The following is an 18,940-nucleotide window of genomic DNA, read 5'->3' on the forward strand; positions in this document are numbered from 1 at the left end:
CCTATTTGGTTATGATTATGAGCCAATAATTTATCTTCTATTCTTTGGCAAGCAGAAGAATATCAGGAATTTATAAAATACAGATAAATTTATATGAGTGATATGGTCTGATTTGTTTGGAAGAAGTACTTACCCCAGAACACAACAATGTAATTCATGTTATTGAGTATGGGCATGGGGAATGGGTTATACAATGTCTTCCCTTGGGATATTCCCATCCAAGAAGTTTTGTGGCAGATAGGATGGCTAAGGGAGTTAAATATTCTGGTCCTATTATTTCCAGGTATTATGCGAGATTTTTACACATTAATTTCTTTAATCCATAGAGAGCAGATTTATGCATGTCCATTTTACAATGACAAAATGAAGAAACAGGTGCTTGCCAATGTCAAATCACTTGCCTATGGTTGGTTGTTCAGGTGGCAATTAGTGAAGCTAGTGTTGTCTCAATCAAATGTCAATCTTTTTTCACATACAACAGAGGTTCCAAAAATGCCTTCTAAAATAAAAGTAATTAGAAAAAGACAAATGGCTGAATATATAAAATGTATTGCATATATGATAAGCAAAGACTTCAATCTCCAGCAATGCAGCAATGTTACTTGGACTATACCTCCCATAAAAACAACCAAAAATGCTTGTTATGGTACATTTTAAACACCTTTTTAAAAACATTGAGAGTTTATATAATTTTAATAAGTTATGAGGCCAAATTTGAAATGAAGAGAGGAATCCAGAGAGATACAGGTATTATGTTTCGAGCAGCAAATTTTTGCTCTCTAAAATATATTTGAAAGCCTCAGAGTGAATGAGAAAGACACAAAAGCCCAAGTCTAACATTTGGTTTGAAGTCTAAAAAGAGTTCTCCAGAAGACTAATATCAGCAAAGCCTACACTGTCAGAGTAAGATGAACCAGATGGAAACCAGTGCTATCTTGGACCTCACAACCTGAGTTTGTGTGACTCAGCTAATCTTGAGACTTGAACAGTGTGTAAGGTAACCCCATACATGTGGTGACCAGGTAGAAGCAACTTCAAATACTTTATATTCTTCAATCCAATCTTAAAATATTCTCATAGAATATAATATAATAAGGCAAAATAAGCTAGAGCCAACAGAAACAATATAAAACAAATTAAACCCACAAAGACTGAATATTGAACAGTATTAGATGACAAATATTTTACTGCACAAAAATTTACAAGACACTTAAATAATTGCAGAGAAAAAACTGTGTTTGTTGGTGTGAGTTTTCCTTCAGTGCTCATTCTACAAGTCTTCTGAAAGTGGGAGCATCTCCATCCTTCATGATGGCCACAATGTTCAGACTCTTTTCTTTTTACTGACATATAACACTTAAAAATACCTTTTTGGAACTCATAATTTATAGAGCTAAACTTAGTGCTTTCTTTTAAAAGCAAAGGCTTAAGACAAACATTTTCTGTGAATAGGAAAGAGGATCACCTGTAATAAACTCCCTGACCAGCACCCACAGTATGAACCAAATTCCATTACCTCTCCTTCTGATTTGGGGGTTATTTTTTGGTTCAAACAAAAAGTAACATTTTTATTTTTGCCAGCAAAGGATATGGGCTACTCACCTTTATAGGGCTTAAATTTTTTACACAGTATTTTTATACATTATTTACTGATCTGTTGGTTGATGGACTTTCTTATTTTTATTTACTTTTCTATCATCTATCTATCATCTACCTACCACCTATTATTTGTTAGAATTCATATACAGTAAAATGAATAGACCTCAAGTGTTCAATTTATTGAGTGTTCACACATGTACACACTCATTTAAACAATATCTGAAAAAATGTGGAGACCATCGCATCCTCTTAGATTTCAATCTTACTCAATTTATACAATTTTAGAGCCTAGAATACATAGTCCTTTTTCACAAATGTCCCATACAAATATGATTAAGATGTTTTCAGGCAAGTTTGTGTGTAATGTTCTATGAACGAAAATTAGATTGCACTGTTTGGTAGTGTTGAAATCTTCAATTTTTTATGTATTAGTTATTGAAATTTGAGTGTTAAAATATTTGATTATAAGTAAACATTCTTCTATTTCTCCATTTAGTTCTGTCAGCTTTTACTCCATGGATTTTGAAGGTCTGTTATTAGGTGTATATACATTTCTGAAGAATTTATCCTTCTCATATCTCATTTTATTTCTCGTAATTCATCTCATTTTGAACATCTTGTTTTGAACTCATCTTGTTTTGAATATTTTGTGTGGTGTTACAAAGCTACATCAGCTTTCTTATGCTTAATGTCTTCATGGTATATCCTCCTTTACTTTCTTTACTTTTAACCTATTTTTATCTATATATTGAAGAGCATTCATGGGAGAAAGCACTTAGTTTGATCTTCTCTTTTATGTTGTCCACAAATTACTGTCTCTTAACTTCAGTGTGTTATGGGTTGAATTGTTTACTTCCAAAAGTACATGTTGGGGTTCTAACCCTCAACACATTAGGATATGACCTTATTTGGAGAAAAGATCTTCCACAGAGGTAACTGAGTTAAAACGAGATCATTAGGATCCCAATTTCATATGACTTGGTGTCCTTCTAAAAAGGAAAAATCTGGATGCAGTCGCACATGTGAACATGAAGACAGCTGCCTATAAGCCGAGGAGAGAAGTCTACAACAGATTCTGCCTCACAGCCCACCAAAGAAACCGTGATTTTAGGCTTCTAGTCTCTAAAAACAGGAAAAAAATAATTTTCTGTTGTTTAATCTACTGAGTTTGTGGTAATTTGTTATAGTAACTTCAACACACTGATGCAAGTCTTTACTGCATTTACATTTATTTATCATTGATGTGGCTGTGTTTAAGTCTACCATGTTATCTGTTTACTGTTTGAGGCATTTATTTGTTTTTTGTTTATTTATTTATTTACTTACTTACTTACCATGGTTGTTACTCCTGCCTTTTTCTTTCTTTTGCAGCCTTATCATCAGTTATATGGATATTTCAAATTATTCTCTAGTTTGTTTTAGCCTTTCTGTGCACCTTGCTGTTTGGTTGAAATTCTTGGATCTTTACGTTGTAATTTTTAATAAAAAATCAGAAGCATTGGGAATTCTTTTTTCAAATATATTGCTTCTACCGCATGCTATCTCTTATGTTTCTTTGACTCCAATATTATAGATGTTTGATGGCTTGATGTCATCTCACGTTAGTCTCTTATTTATCTCAGTCATTTTCCCCTTTGATTTGAGATTGAATAATTTCACAGACTCTGATTTCAATGTCATTTGTAGTTTTTCCAACAGCTTCAATCTCATATTAAGCCTTGTCTGTGAGTTATTGTATATATTGCACTTGTTACTTCTGGAATGTCCATTTTTGATAATTTATTCTTAGTGTTTTTCTATCATCATGACAGTATTGTCCTTTAGTCTCAAAATATATTTATAATAGATATCTATTAATTTCAACACCTGAGTCATCATGATGTCTAGGATTACTGACTTTTTTCTTTGAATATTTATCAAATTTTCTTGCTTCTTTGAATAAATTCTACTTGTTTTTTACTTCATGCTGGAAATTTTAAATAATACACTGTAGAAAATCTGGATATTATCTTTTTATAAAGTATCTTAACATAATCCTTTTGAGGGCAGTTAAATTACTGGCAGATACTTTTGAATTTCTCAGGCCTACTGGAAGTCTTTGTTAGGAAAAGTCTCTTTCTTTCTTATTCTTAGACATAGGGCATAGCCTTTATTGAAGCAAAGGGCCTAACTCCTAATGCATAGCCTTTCTGGTGCTTCATGTAAGTGTCTGAGATGTTCAATGTTCTCTCCCCTGTGTCTAGTCAGTAACTTCAACATCTCCCTGCCTTGTGTTACCATTGAGAACTCAGCCCTGCAGCCCTACAGACACGGATTCTGTTCATGCTTAAGCAACCCTTGGTGAAAACCCATGCTAAAACCTTACCCTGGCTTTTGCAGTGTTTCTCTGTGCCTCTCCTTACTTTCCTGCACAAATTCCAGCCTCCGCAGCAGGTCAAATCGCAGTCACTTAGCACCTGCAAGCTATAACCTCTATCTCTTGACTCATTATTCTTTGACTGCCCTTAGTGTCATGGTAGCATACGTGCCCCTAATGAGAATCCAGCTAACTGTGGATCTCGTGTCACGCCTTTCCCTCCCCTCCAGGTTGACAGGTTTGTACTTTTTGTCACATACATAAAAACTGTTGCCACATATATGTTGTCCAGTTCTATCATTGCTTATGATGAAAATTCAAACCTAGTGCCAATAATTCTACTGAGGCCCAAACAAGAAGTCCTTCTGATATCATCTTTATACTTTGGAAACTCCTTACTTTTTGGTCTGCTGGAACATTTCTGTTTCCTATGGTTGTATTTTATAAACATTACCTTCAGTTATTTCAGTGGTGTTTTTAGAGCAGAGAAGAAATAAATGTGTTAGTGCAGTCCATTTTTGTGAATTTGAACCATAAGACACGACTTTCAACATCCAGTAGACATAGTTTTGCATAGTATTTACTGACATTTTATATCAATCATACATTATGACCTATGTTCTGAGACTCTATTCAAATATTTTGGATGAATGATATTTAATAAAAAATATATAAGTGTTCATGAAAGGAAATGTTTCTAGAAATGTCTTTTTTTCCTGACTCACTAGGAACAATTACAAGGATAAAGAAAGAAAAGTAATGAGACTCTTACCATCCCCAAGTCCAAAACCCCATAGAAAAATCTGCTGAGAGAAGGGAGGAGGAAATGATTTGCATTTATTGAAACCCTTCTAGGGTTTAGTTTTTTGAGTTTGTTGTTGATTTTTACAAATTGTATCTCTTTCAATCCTTATAAAAATACTTTTAGTGGCAAACAGTACCTTCCTTCCATCTAAGTTCTACAAAAAGGAGATATTTTTCTAAATATTCCCCCATACTTCATCAAAGCTTGAATCCAGATCTTTGGTATTCCAAAGTCAATTTTGTTTTCCCTATAATATCCTACCTTTCCAGAATTAGGACAATTATTTGTCACCAGTGTTCAACAAACACTCTTTTAACCTTATTTTTTTCCATTGTACTTGTTCTTTATAAGGTACTTTCCACAAATCACTCTCGGGAGAAGTAAATATATGCACCCGAAGAATAATCTTTAAAAGTTTTCCTTCTCCTGGTATTCAAGAAATGAAATAATCTTATTATTATAAGAAAATACTCAACATTTTAAACTCTAATAGCGCTCCCACATTTGAAAACTCTAAAACTGCTTCTGTTGTTAGTAATTAACATAGGAAAAGAGTGTTCTTGGTGATATGGAATAAGGATCTGTTATGGTTCAAGTGACACATAAATTGTATTTAAAAAAATTACAAAAGAGAATTTCTATACATTGTATTTAAGCAACCTTTTGTGCAAAGCTAAGGTCTACTAGAAAATGAATTCTTCATAATCCCATTTGTATTTCTGATTTTTAGAACTCCATATTAATTGAATTTTATAGCAGATTATCTTTTTTAAAGAACTAGGGATAAGAAATATAGGTAGTAAAATAAATATGACCATTTAAAATCTAGAATATCCATTCAGAGTAGAAATAAAAATAACAAAAGAAAACCCAGTTTAAATAGCAAGTGAATATATTTGATAATAGAAATACAAACATAATCATAAGGGTGAGTTGCTTCTAATTATGGCCTTTAGCTAAATAGGTACTTAATATCAGATACAAAAAAAATTACTTCTTTGAAGATGACAAATTCTTTCAGATGGTAATTATACTTTTTAAGAGATTTGGGAAAATGGAAGTGTGTTTTCTCCTTTTCTAGTGAAGTTTCTACTAAATTCTTGTGATAACAATGTTTTTAGTCTAAATCATTTCACTGTCAAACAAAATATCCTTGATTAAACACATGGAAAAAGAGAAGAAAAAGGCATGAAACAAAACCTCTCCATATTCAGGCTGCCACCAATTGCTTTCTTGTCTAATTTGAATTGTGCAGTAGCTAATCATATTTTGGCACTTTCTTGCCATCAAAGCATTTCATGAAATTATCCCATTACAATGTTTTTCTCAGAGGCAAAATTAACATAGATGACAGTTCAATTGACATGTTTCTTTTTCTTCTAGTACTGCTGCCAATTAAACAAATTATACCATATTTTGATATTCGTTTTTAATTATTTATAAAATTGTAGCTTCTGATTTTTTTTCTTAAGTTTCAGTTTCTTGGTCAGAACTGAAAATAGTGCCAATCTTGATATCACATGAACTTAACTTTCTGAGAAAGTGTCCTATAATACTTACCGGGTAGCAATCGTTAAGACTGGCTGTTGGGTTTAAATTTGCTCCCAGTAATTTTCAGTTTTTCTTTTACCACTTATATGTCAGTGAGGCAAAGAACTTAATGAACCCTGAGACATCAAATAAGGAATGTTTCCACCCAATCTAGAGGTTATTCTCTTTCTACCTTCCTAGTTTCAACCTTTAATTTTTCTTTTAATTAATGTTACATAAGTGAAAGAAAATATATATAGTTACATAATTGAAAGAAGAATTACTTTGGCAGGGAAGTGAAAAATACAATATCATGGGCCTTAATACTTTAAGACCGTGCTGAAGCACTTATAATCAAGTCAAACTATTGCTTTCAGCTCAGACTAAATGGGAGCCTATGTTAGTGTGGGACTTGCTTCTTTCCACTCCTCATTTTACCTCTGGTCCCATCCATCTGTCCATCCGTCCTTCTTTCTTTCCTTCCTTCCTTCCCATCCTTCCTCCCTCCTTCCTTCCTTCTTTCCTTCCTTCCTTTCCTTCTTTCTTTTTATTTTTGTTTCTTCTTGAGGAGATATTTCTAAAGTGAACACTCCTCTTCCTCATACATTTATTTAAAATATGGACCTTATCTTATCTTCCTCTGATACTCAATCCACTTTTTCATGGCTCAACAAACTTCCTGTAAGGGACCAGAGAGTAAATATTTTAGTCTTCGCAGGTCATACTGTTTTTTGCCAGCACCGCCCCCGTAGTGTGAAATGGCACAGACAATAGACATGTGAATGAAATGTGGCTGTTTTCCAATGGAACAGCTGATATGCCAGCCGTAGCCCACAGAACAGAGTTCACGGTCCCTGCACTAGATCTCCGGAATGAAACTTCCTGAGGGCAGGGGTTGTGAATGTTTTTCTCACGGTTCTAACCCCAGTACCCAAAAGTGGTATATACACGGTATTCCATTGATATTCAAATCTGTCATACATGTACCTAGAATAACACATTTGGCAAAATACAATTTTATATGATTTGGAGAACATTTGTCCCTCATAGAAATAAAAGCTTTACTGGGTAATCATTTGGCTTGATGATGAGTTGCTAGGCTTGGAGTGACGGAGTGGATTCATGTTTTCAATGGACTCTGGTGCCACACTTCATTTTCACTGGGAATGTGGTTCAAATAAACAAATCTGCTGAGCGAACTCCTGGATAGACACTCATACAGGGAGGGACATGTTCTGCACTGTCTGAATTTCATGCGGTTGTCACACTGAGTTATTTCCAGACAGAGATTTCAAGTCCTTCCTCATTCACTTACTCATCCTGCCATTTTGCCTGTCTCGGAGGCTGTTCCCTCCATGGGATATTTTCACCTTGATCAGTGGGCGTAATCCATCAGCGTCTGGCTGCTTCAAGTTATTTCCCTAACTCCTGAGCTTAGATCCTACCCATCTTCATACCTCCATGCATTGCACAATGGAAAGCAGAAACAAAAACGGTTTTGGAAGATGTAGCTGACTTCAATGTGGAATCCCCGGCACAAGCAATTGAACCTCCAGGCACTCCTAGGGCTAGCACGGTTTTATATAGGCGCAACTGTGCTTCCATGATCACTTATCATAAAGCAAGAGACAATTGGGTCACGCTTCCCTCTTGCTTGCTTTTGTGTACAAAATAAATAAATAAATAAAATAAATAGAATAGAGCAAATAAGAAAAAAAAAAAACAGTCTTACAGCTGGAAGGCAACTTTAAAGAAAAATGATGTTCATAGCTATCCTGCCAGTAGCTGGCAAAGCAATTTTTATAAAACATATTTAATGTTTACAACCACTTGGAGGCTGAGGAAAGAGTAATACTTTAAAAATATGTTTAATGTTTTGAACCACTCAGTGGCCAAGCAGTAGCTCCTGCTAACATATATTTAATGCTTAGAGTCATTTGGTGGTTAGGAAAAAAAGGAACTTCTTGTTAATTTTTAACATTTATTGCTGATCAGTGGCTGCTAAAGCAAGTATCAATGTAGCCTGGTTTATGTTTAGGGAGTCACCGCGCTCCTACTAAAACAATTCATACACTTCTCTCAAGGCCACACAAAAACTGTCAATAGCATTACCTTTGCGATTGTACAGCTAATAAAAACAGAGGAATCAACCGGAGGAATAAAATGCTCCCTGAACACACAGTCATAGCAGCCTATGGTCCTGAAAACAGCTCTGGCACGCAGTGCGCTGTGGACCCTTTGCTGCTGACACGGGGCTGGGGTGGGGGGCTGCGGATCACGGGGCCTCGCTCAGTCTCATCCCAGGTGTTAAAGCAACTCAGCAGATTGGAAAGCGAAAGTGCAATCTGATAATTGGTGTTTCTTACAAATCAACAGCTTGTCACCACAAATTAAGACGGAAGAGTCCTCTGCACCAAAGAAAATGTAAATTGGAATACAAAGACTATGAGGGTTTTTTTTTTTTTTTTTTTTTTTTTCCAAGAGACTAGGTATAGCCTGGAGGAAAAACAATAGTAAATATTGAGCTCCCGTGTCAGAGGGAGGGACTATATGGGAAAAAAAAGGAGAAGGATCATTAGGTAGGACATCTACAAGTGAGGCATTCTCCTACCAGTTTCTTGAGAATGATCATCAAATTATTAACAGGATCCATCTGCATTTATTGATCGCATTTATCCAGGCACTGGGGTAAGTGTTACACATAAATTTTCTCTTTTACTGCTTGCAGTAACTCTGGGAATTAGGTATTTTTATTCCTCATTTTCAGGTAATGAAACCAAAGCACAATGAGGACAAATAACCTAGGCAAATACTCAAAACCAAGAAGCAGTAGAGTGTGGATTTGGACTCAAGTTTAATACCCACAGAATGCAGTTGAACATGTTACAAAAGAGTTCTGTCCTCTGTCTCTCTGTAGAAATTATATATATATATATAGATAGATAGATAAATAGATATAGATATATACAGATATTGAGAATACATAAGCTACTTCCCAATGTGGGAAAGAAATTTCAAAAAGAAATATTTTGGCAAAAAATGGCCTTATTAATAACTTCCTAGGTCATCTTTGGCTTCTCATATGAGAATTTGGACTCACTTCAACAAATTATGAGGAAATTCAAGTCAAATGAAGGACTGCTGATTTAAACAGTTAATGCATATGCAAAATACAAGCCAGAGATAATCAATTCTAAAATCAAGTTAAGTTCCTTTAAGAATCAGAGAGAGCCCTTGCTCTTTGCTTATCTTCTAGAATCATTCAATCCCAAAGCCTAGCTAAGGCGGGCAAAGGTAGCTTTTTGTGCTATCAAGGTTATAGGGGAGGAGGGGTAGAACTGGAACAGAATAAAGCAAAATATTGAAACCCAAGCAGAGTGAGAAAGGGGTCCACGCTGAGTTTGGGTGGCATGAGGAGGGCATGTTAGATATGGGAAATACAGGATGCAGAGTCCTGGCGAGGTGCACAAAACCTCGATAGTGGGATAGAGAAGATAATGGAAACAGGGCCCATTTTCAAAGTTGTGAGTGGAGTCCTCCCGGCCTCGGTAAGGTGTCCGGAGGCTGAGTGGCAGTGAAAGATTGGTGCATACAGGGGGGTTTGATCAAATAACAAAATACATTAAGGAGAACAACAGCCAGATTTCTTACTCTTGGAAAAGAATTGTAAATTATAGAAGGCTAAAAACAAACAAACAAACAAACAACCCTAGAATAATTAGAGTAGGAGGTATTGGTATGAAATCAAGGGTTTTGGTCTATTTAGAATGATACAGAAATAGGGGCACCCGGGTGACTCTGTCGGTTAGGCGTCTGCCTTTGACTCAGGTCATGATCCCGGGGCCGTGGGATCAAGCCCCACATCAGGCTTCTTACGCATCGAAGAGTCTGCTTCTCCTTTGGCCCCTCTCCCACTCATGCTCTCTTTCTCTCTTTCTCTCAGATAAATAAATAAAAATCTTTTAAAAAATAATGATACAGAAATAAATATTAAATATATATAAATATTATACACACACACACACACACAAATATATTCTTTAGCTGTGCCCACTGAAGGGTCTAGGAGCAATGGTTTTCCAATAGCAAAGGACACACATAGCAACTAGATTCTGGCTTCTAAATATTATTCTCTTTGAGGGTGGGGAGAGAGCTCCTTGGAGAAATAGTTTCTCCTAGAGCTGGGGAAGGAAAAATGCAAGACACTCCCAAATATATTTTGGGGCCAGAAGGTAAGGGAATATTCAAATAATTAAGAGGTAACGTTGAAGTGACACAAAAATCAGCTCAAAGTGTCTTTGCTTATATTTTACATTTCACACTAAAGCTGAAATAATTTCAATATTAAAATCAATAATGATGCTAACACATTAGAACCAACGGGATACAGTAAGAAACCCCGAGACTACACTGACACAGATAGATCATTTGAAAGTGTGATGAGGACCAGGTTATGTCTCTAGTTTCAAAATACCTTTTGACAAGAAAAAATACCTTTTGACGAAATAGGTAATGATTACAAAAAGATAAAGAGGAACTTTAACTTAGTGGAATCATTGTCTAAGGTAGACAACCTCTAAGATGGACCTCAGTTATGCCTGCCTCCAACATACATTCACACCTTTGGCTAATTCCTTTCCCTGGAGAACAAAATGGGTGTGTCCTGTTCATCCTAACAAATAAATTATAGTAGAAGGGACAGGATGTCAATTCCAAGACCACAACCACATGACTGGGATTGGAATTACACCCCCCTGCACAGGGAAATCTTCAGATGAAACCACATTTTTTATTGCCAGCTTGACTCTAAATCCACAAGAGACTTGAATGCAAAGACACCCAGCTAAGCTGAGCCCAAATTCACGACCTAGATAAATCAAGAGATAATACATACTTGCAGTCTTAAGCCTCTAAATCCTGTAGTAATCTGTTGTATTTAGTAGATAATAGCGACTTCAGACCTGGTAGCGGGGTTCTGCTATAACAAATGCCTAAAAGGCGGTAATGGTTTTGCAGTTAGACCAGTGTGGGCTTTGAGGAGAATGTCAGTATAAAATGCATTGAACACACTCTTTATTGCATGTTGGACTTGGACGATGCTGCATGTGAGGACTTGCAGGAAAATGAGAACATCTTATTGGAAATTAGAAGATCACTGATAGGCAGTGGCAGAACATTTAGCAAAACTGTTGCCAGCATGTATTTGAACAGTAGAAAAGGACCCAGGGACTTTTGAACAAAAAGGATCCAGGTCTCGTAGGTTTTAAAGATTATTAGTCTTCCCAGACGGCAAATGATGCTAAAATTAAGAAATGGTTTCTAGGCCAAAATCAAATCCAGGGCACCTGGGAAAGCATGGTCAAAAGATAAAGCCATGGTGGTGACAGTAAAATTTTTTGTTAAGATCTTAGAAAGATCAAGGATGGTTCATTGGCTTACTGTCTAGTCAGAAATTTCTCTCTTAAGAGATAAATGGGTAAGTATGACTCAAAGATCCTTTCTAGCAAACAATAAGGGTTCTAATTCATGGAAAGACTTTGTCACTCAGGCACCTCTGTAGGGCCCAAGGTAGAGAGGATTTATCTTGAAGGGATTTTTTTGTCTAATTCAGTGACCCCCCAAAAGATTCATGGGATACCCATACTACTGTCAAAATAAAGAGTTCTATATGTAGAAACATCAAAAGTGAGAATTGAAGAAAGACAGTCAGAGATTGTACAGTGAAAATGGGCCTTTGAACCCTTTGAATTCTACTGGGAGGAAGACGACCAAGAGAGCTGCTTAGAGGTGAGTATATGCTGCATTGCATAAAAAATGAAGGATAACTCAGAAGGTAGAACCAAGAGCCCAGGCAGTATAACTGAAACCCAAGGACAAATATTCTCAGGACTTGAACCTAATCAAAGGGCTTTTAATATTTACCAGCTAGATTTCTAGAACGGGATGGACCAGTAACTCCTTTATTTAGGGCATTTTCCCTCTTTTTTTTTTTTTTTTTTAACAGAAATGTCTTCAGAAGTTTGCTCATCCCCATCTCTCACCACTGTGTGTTAGGTGTCAGAGTGGGGGGTAAGTAACTGGTTTTGTAGCATCACGAGTCTGCAGATCAAGAGGAGATAAATCTATGGAATCTCATTTGCTCTTGCACTTGATTTATATGATCAGTTTCTGGACTTTGGACTCATGCAATGAGGGAAGACAATTTGGGGTCCTAGAAAGGGGTTGAGTATATATTGCATGACAGAACAACATTGATTGTTAGGGTCCAGAGGGTAAACTGTGGTAGAAGGCTTCCATGATCTTAGCTACCTTGTATTGGTTGTCTTGGGTAATCCCATTTCCTGAATGTGGGGTGGACTTCTAACAATTGGAATATGGCAGAAAGGAGAGGATGTCATTTTAAATATTGGTTATAAATACAGACTATGGCTTTGGTCAGAGATGTTCTTCTCTCCAGCTATCTCTTAGTTAGCTATCCTTGGGCCCAGGCAGCTGCCAGGCTGCAAGGTAGCCCTGTTGAAAGGTCTATGTAGCAAGAAACCAGAGTCTACAAATCACCACAGGAGTAAGCTGGGAAGCAAACTCCTACCTCTTCCCAACTAAGCCTTTATATCAGACCATCGCCCCAGCTATGGATATAACCTCTTGGGAGACCTTGAGCCAAAGGTACCCACCTAAGTCACTCCTAAGCATCCATGATCCTGTAGGATAATAAATGTTCGTTGTGTTATGCTGCTAGGCTTTGGCTAATATATCATGCAGCAACAGATAACAAATGCACAACGTTGGTCAAGTAATAAAAATTAACACTATTAGTAATGGGACAAATCAAACCCCTGTTCTACCTGATAAGATACAACAAGGATACAACAAGATTACAGCATCATATCTGTGATGTACCTAAAAAAAAAAAAAAAAAAAAAAGCCTATTCTGGAGTTAGGAACATTAGGCAAACCCAGCATGAGGGATATTCTAAATAATCATTGGCCAAGAATCCTCAAACCTGCCACAAAATCAAGAAAAAGGAAGGAATTGCTCCAGATTGAAGAAAACTAAAGAGATACGGCATTTGAATGCACCATGTGATTTTGACCTGGAAAATTGTGTTATGTGAAATATTATTGAAATAACTGATAAAACATGAATGGGGCCTAAAGGTTAGATTCCAGTAATGCATTAATGTTAACTTCCTGATTTTAATAATCATATTTCGGTTATATGTAGAGAATGCCTTTATTTGCAGAAAAGAGCTAACATTCTGTCTCCAGCTTCCTGGCAAAATTGGCTTATTGGGCCCAGACAGAGACCAATGAGACTCTTCCTACTGTACCACTTAAGCTGTTCTCTATGGCCATGAGTGGCTCATACGGTAAGATAATGTATCTGCTTTGCAATTTCTTCATCTGTCTCCCTATGGCACTTCCGTGAAAGCAAGGAAGTTTGGAAATTTATGTAAGTTTTTAAAATGTAATAATGGTGTAATAAATTAATGTTAGGTATAGGCATCGTTTTCACTATTTTCTTCGTAGAGTTGAACTATTTAAGTATAGCCACATAGAAAATATTCTCTGTTTAAAAACCTTCAAAAAAACTCGCCAAAAATTATATCTTAGTATGTTTCCCCAAACTTCATGTAAAAAACAGAGTTCATGGAAAAAAAAGGGGGAAGGTACATGTTAATTTTTTTAATAAGCTAGCACTGTAATTCTCTTCGGGTGTATCTTCTTTTATTTATACTTACACTATTTATTTTTTTTCTAAGTCAGTGAATAAGAGATACCTAGTCCTCAGATTTTGTTTTAAACAAGGTCCCCCACCCTCAGGTTTATAATAAAATGAAATATGCATTTTAAGATCTTAACCAGCTCATCTGACATTGAAAGCTAAATTTGAGGCCCAAAGACATATTAGAAGCCACTAAAGAGTATAACTGGTTGCAATTAACTTTGTTCTAAAGAGGCTGGAAGTCATACCTACATTCTGAAATTAGAGTTCATTTTTCATATAAAAATGAAGATCAGATAGTAAACAACATTGCATAAAATTATTGTAGTGGTTAAATAATAAAAAATAAAATTAATAATAATAATAATAATAATACAAATCTTGAGTTGGATTACCTGGCCCCTAACTATTGCTCAGGAAATGGTAGGTCTTAATACAGAAATTACGATTCACAGCATTTATAAAATGTGTCATAGAGACCTGTTGATGAGTAACCCAATCAGCTGCTTCAAACTGACTTAGCTCAGCCAGAAGAAGATAATACAAGTACGAATAAGGGTTTAAAGATGTTACACCTGTCAGCTCCCTAGGAGAAGTTACTGAAACAGAAGCCATGCCCATGCATTAACCACAGGTATTAAAGAAGGCACGTTACTGTAAGTCATTGTTACTGTAGTGATCTTAAAGAATTAAGACCACATTCATAATGTCCAAATTTGTCTCCAAGGAGAAAGTCTGAGTTGGGAAAATATCTGGATCATTAAGTAATTTCCTCGGGTCAGAGTAAAAGCACTTTATCTGTGAATATTACTTCCACGGCATATTACATGTGGCACAAGATAGTAACAAAGTGACCTTTCTCTTAAACATCTCATAGATTACTAGAATTTTCTTCAACTTCCTGGAACAAAATATATTCCATAGTCTAGTAAATCTTAAATGTTGATTTTCCTCTGAACTCTCTACCCCTCTTGCTCAACACCACTCCCCAAGTTAATATCCTTTGTTGAGTTTCACTTTAGTTCATCTCCATTCCACGTTTGTTTATCACATTTTCAGACACACGATCTATTATTGCTAACTTGATATTTGCATAATAGTTTTGATGTCCCAATATTTCTTTTCTTTCTTTCTTTTATTTTTTTTATTTCAAAGGAAGCTATTTTACTCCATGTATTTGTAAATTGGTGGCTTCTTCTCCAACATTGTCAATAACGACACTGTCAATTATTGGGAAGGGAAGTTATTTCCTAGAGATCCCTCAAACACAGATCCATAAAACTGACGGTGAGATTTGCTGTGCTATAGCTGTACTGTCTAACACACCATGGAGATCTCCATCTGGTCTTGACCCAAAGTAATTTCGATTTTCCAAAGAAAATGACACCGAGGCAGGAAGTGCTTAGAAGGGATGCAGGAAAAGAAAGTAGAGAGAGTAGGACTAGGAGTAATCCTTGGACTAGGTGACTTAAGCAGGGACCATTTCCATATGGTAAGAAGGGTGAGCTTGGGAATGGAGCTCAGGAGCTCTAGGAGCAGGAATATGATGGCCGGATGGGTGCACAGTAGTTTTTCATTAGCTTTAGATTGGTCATGGAAAAGCAAAAAAAAAAACAAAGGCCACAAGCCTAACTGGGTCTCCTGTGCTTTGGGTTCTGTGTAGAAGCAGGGTTTACTGGGAATGGCAAAGGTAGTACAGGGTAGGTATTTAATTTCTAATGTTTAATTCATAAGTGATGTTTATACTTTTTAGTATACATTTGAAAAAAGAATATTATGTAAACGTAGTCCAATAATACCTAGGTGAACCCACAGCATGCAATGTGGTATTACATTCAAAAGAAATGCTCCTCTATTATTATTAAAAAAAAAAAAAGGCAGGGAGGGTATGTTGAAAATCAGCTTAAGTATTTACTGGAGTCTCCTGAGTAATTGGTGAGAAATTCCAGTAATATCCTATGTGCAATCTTAAAGAACTCATTCTTCCCTAGATCTTTCTGATATCTCAGCACAGTATGGCAAGTTATGTCTCACCTCAATATTGCAAAAGCTGGGATCACTTTGTTTTCTCACTTTCCTAGCCTGATTTTCCAGATTTATTTCCCTCTTCAGGAGCTAGCTGTGAACTCCTTTATATAAGGGTTCAGAGTCTGCAGTCCTTCCCTTTATCCAAACTGGCACAACGAAAGACATAATTATTTATCTAATAAGACTAGAATTTTCTAATAATGTAGAGGGATGGATGTGTTTGCTTTAAGGATGTTATTTCTGTAATAGCCACTGAGGGTCATAAATTCATGTAAATATTCCAGTTTACACGAAGTAAGCCCTGGGTTAAACCATTTAGGTACAAAAGAGCATTGTCTTCTTAAAAGCCTTACTTTTTCTCAAAACAGTACCTTCATTTTTCTCTCCCAGTAAATTAAAAGGCACAATTTAAAAACTAGCTCTTCCCATTTTGGGGGCAACTTTTTAATAAGATACACTTCTACCCAATTATACTTCTAAATCTTTAGCAATCAGCACCATATAAGAAAAAAAAAAAAAAAAAGCAGCTCAAAAAATGTAGCAAGAACTGAGTAACAGATTTTCAGCCCTGTGTCTGTACACTAATGTTTAAAATCTGTGTAAATGACTTTGAGCTGATTTCTCAGGTTGTGGAGAGAATATGATCTTTGAATACTTAGTAAGGTCATAGATAACAATTTCAAGTGAATTTGTGATGAGTCCAAATGACCATTCTTGAAGCCACTAACCTGCTTCTGCCCTCGGTTTAGTTTATGCATGTCTGGGTTGGTTATAAGGCCAACAGAAGCCCTCTGAGGAATGCCAGACAGGAAAACTAGCAGTGGCTCAAGATAGGAGTTTCAAGTTGTAACCTCAGAGTGATGGGTAGCTTTATCTTACAAATGTGCTAGATACCACAAGTTACTTTGAAATAGAATGAGGGTTGGCAGTGGTGACTTTGGAATAAAAATTATTTAAAATTGTCATTAAAGCTGTCATCCTTGATTCATTGACCCCACAATACATATCTTAGAACTTTAAAATTTAGGTTGATAATGAAGTGTGAATTCATATCAAATTTAAATTATTAACAGTGGCAGTGATACTATAGCTAATTGCAAATTTATTCTAATAATGTGTTCACAATAATATTTGCTTCCTGTTTTGATGGCATAACTAAGGGTTACTTGTAATAAAAAAAGAAAACAATATCATCCTTCTGGAATCTGTATCTGTAGCTATAAAGCTCCTTTCTGGACCACTTCCAGACTCATAAGTGATACGTATTTTGGGTGATTTACTTTGAGCCAAGAATTACTACCTGGTATTTGTGGATATGGTAGTTACCTTTAGCACCATGTAGGTACCTGGAATTGTAAAGACAATGGATTTTAGTAAAAATTGAACTTCATATTTAATTACAAAGGAATTGTGTGGGTTCAGGTAAATGCAAAGATTGAAAAGTAGTGACAAATGTTATATATCCTAGATACTTATGTATCTATTTGTATCTTTAGTATGGAGCAGAAAGGACAACAACGAAAATATAAATGAAAATAATTGTGTCTTATAGTAGAATAATAATCTTCTGGTTTACAAATAAGATGTTTACATTGACTGCAAAAAATAAAATGTTGAAAAGGCTTCAGTGCATCTGACAAAATTTTGATTTGCCTACTCACCCACAGGAGACATTTCTGGGACACTAGCAACATAGGGTCCATCCAAAAACTTTGGCTCATTATCATTAATATCCTGTACTTTGATGATGAATTCTGATTCAGGCTCCAGGGGCTTCCTGGTTTCTATGTCCACAGCCTGAGCACGGAGTGTGTAGAAAGGTTTTTCTTCTCTGTCCAGGCTCCTGATTGCATGGATGTCCCCTGTAGTTTCATCAATGGTAAAAACTGTGCCAGCGCCATCTCCCGAGAGGGTGTATTTAACAGTGCCCTCTCCTTTATCTAAGTCAGAATGGAGCTTTTAGGGGGAGAGAGAAAGAGACAGAGAGACAGAGAACACCGTCAAAGGGATGGTTCCATAATAAAAATACTTGCAGTATAATTTTTTATCAGAAAAGTTGAAATAAAAATCTTATGGTTATTTTTTCATTGTTTTCCTTTCTTCTTTTCCTTTTTCTTTCTTCTTTCTTTTTTTTTTTTTTACTAACTCTTTGATTATAAATATTTTAAAGACATACGAAAAGTAGAAAAAAAGCATAATAAACATTTATATATACATATACATCCCAGATATTCCACCATTTATCTTTTAATTTACATTTGACATTGAACAATGCAGGGATTAGGGTTGTTGACCCCTGTAGTTGTAGTAGTGCAGTTGAAAATCTGTGTATAACTTTTATCTCCAACAAGACTTAACCACAAATAACTGTTGAGTGGAAGCCTTACCAATAGTATAAACAATAAGTCAACACAGATTTTGTATGTTATTTGTATTATATCCTGCATTCTTTTAAAAAAGATTTTATTTATCTCTTTATTTTAGAGAAAGAGAATGAGCATGAGCAAGGGAAAGGGAAGGAGTGGACGGAAAGGAAGAGAATCCCAAGCTGACTCCATGTTGAGTGGGGAGCTCAAGGCAGGTCTCAAACTCACGACCCCGAGATTGTGACCTAAACTGAAATCGACTGAGTCACCCAGGCTTCCCTGTATTCTTACAATAAAATGAGCTAGATAAAACAAAATGTTATTAAGGAAAAATAAGGAAGAGAAAATATATTTACAGTAACTGTACTGTATTTATTGATACCATAAGTTTACGTATTTATTGATACCATAAGTTTATGTATTTATGACAAAAATGCATGTAAGTGAGTTTTAACCTCCATGAAGTTTAAAACCATGTTGTTCAAGGATCAACTGTATTTGACTCATCTCATTTTTGGTCACACATCTAC

General features: G+C 35.8%; 1 protein-coding gene across 1 annotated transcript in view; it reads right to left on the bottom strand.

The window, feature by feature from the left end:
• The window catches only part of CDH12 (cadherin 12), a 1,009,850-nt gene that overhangs the window by 175,138 nt on the left and 815,772 nt on the right, over nucleotides 1–18,940 (bottom strand). The window contains exon 4 of the mRNA XM_047731370.1: nucleotides 17,706–18,000. Within this exon, the coding sequence (XP_047587326.1) occupies nucleotides 17,706–18,000 (295 nt within the window). The remainder of the gene's footprint in view (nucleotides 1–17,705; nucleotides 18,001–18,940) is intronic.

This window comes from Lutra lutra, chromosome 5, assembly GCF_902655055.1.
Source record: "Lutra lutra chromosome 5, mLutLut1.2, whole genome shotgun sequence".
NCBI classification, from domain to species: domain Eukaryota; kingdom Metazoa; phylum Chordata; class Mammalia; order Carnivora; family Mustelidae; genus Lutra; species Lutra lutra.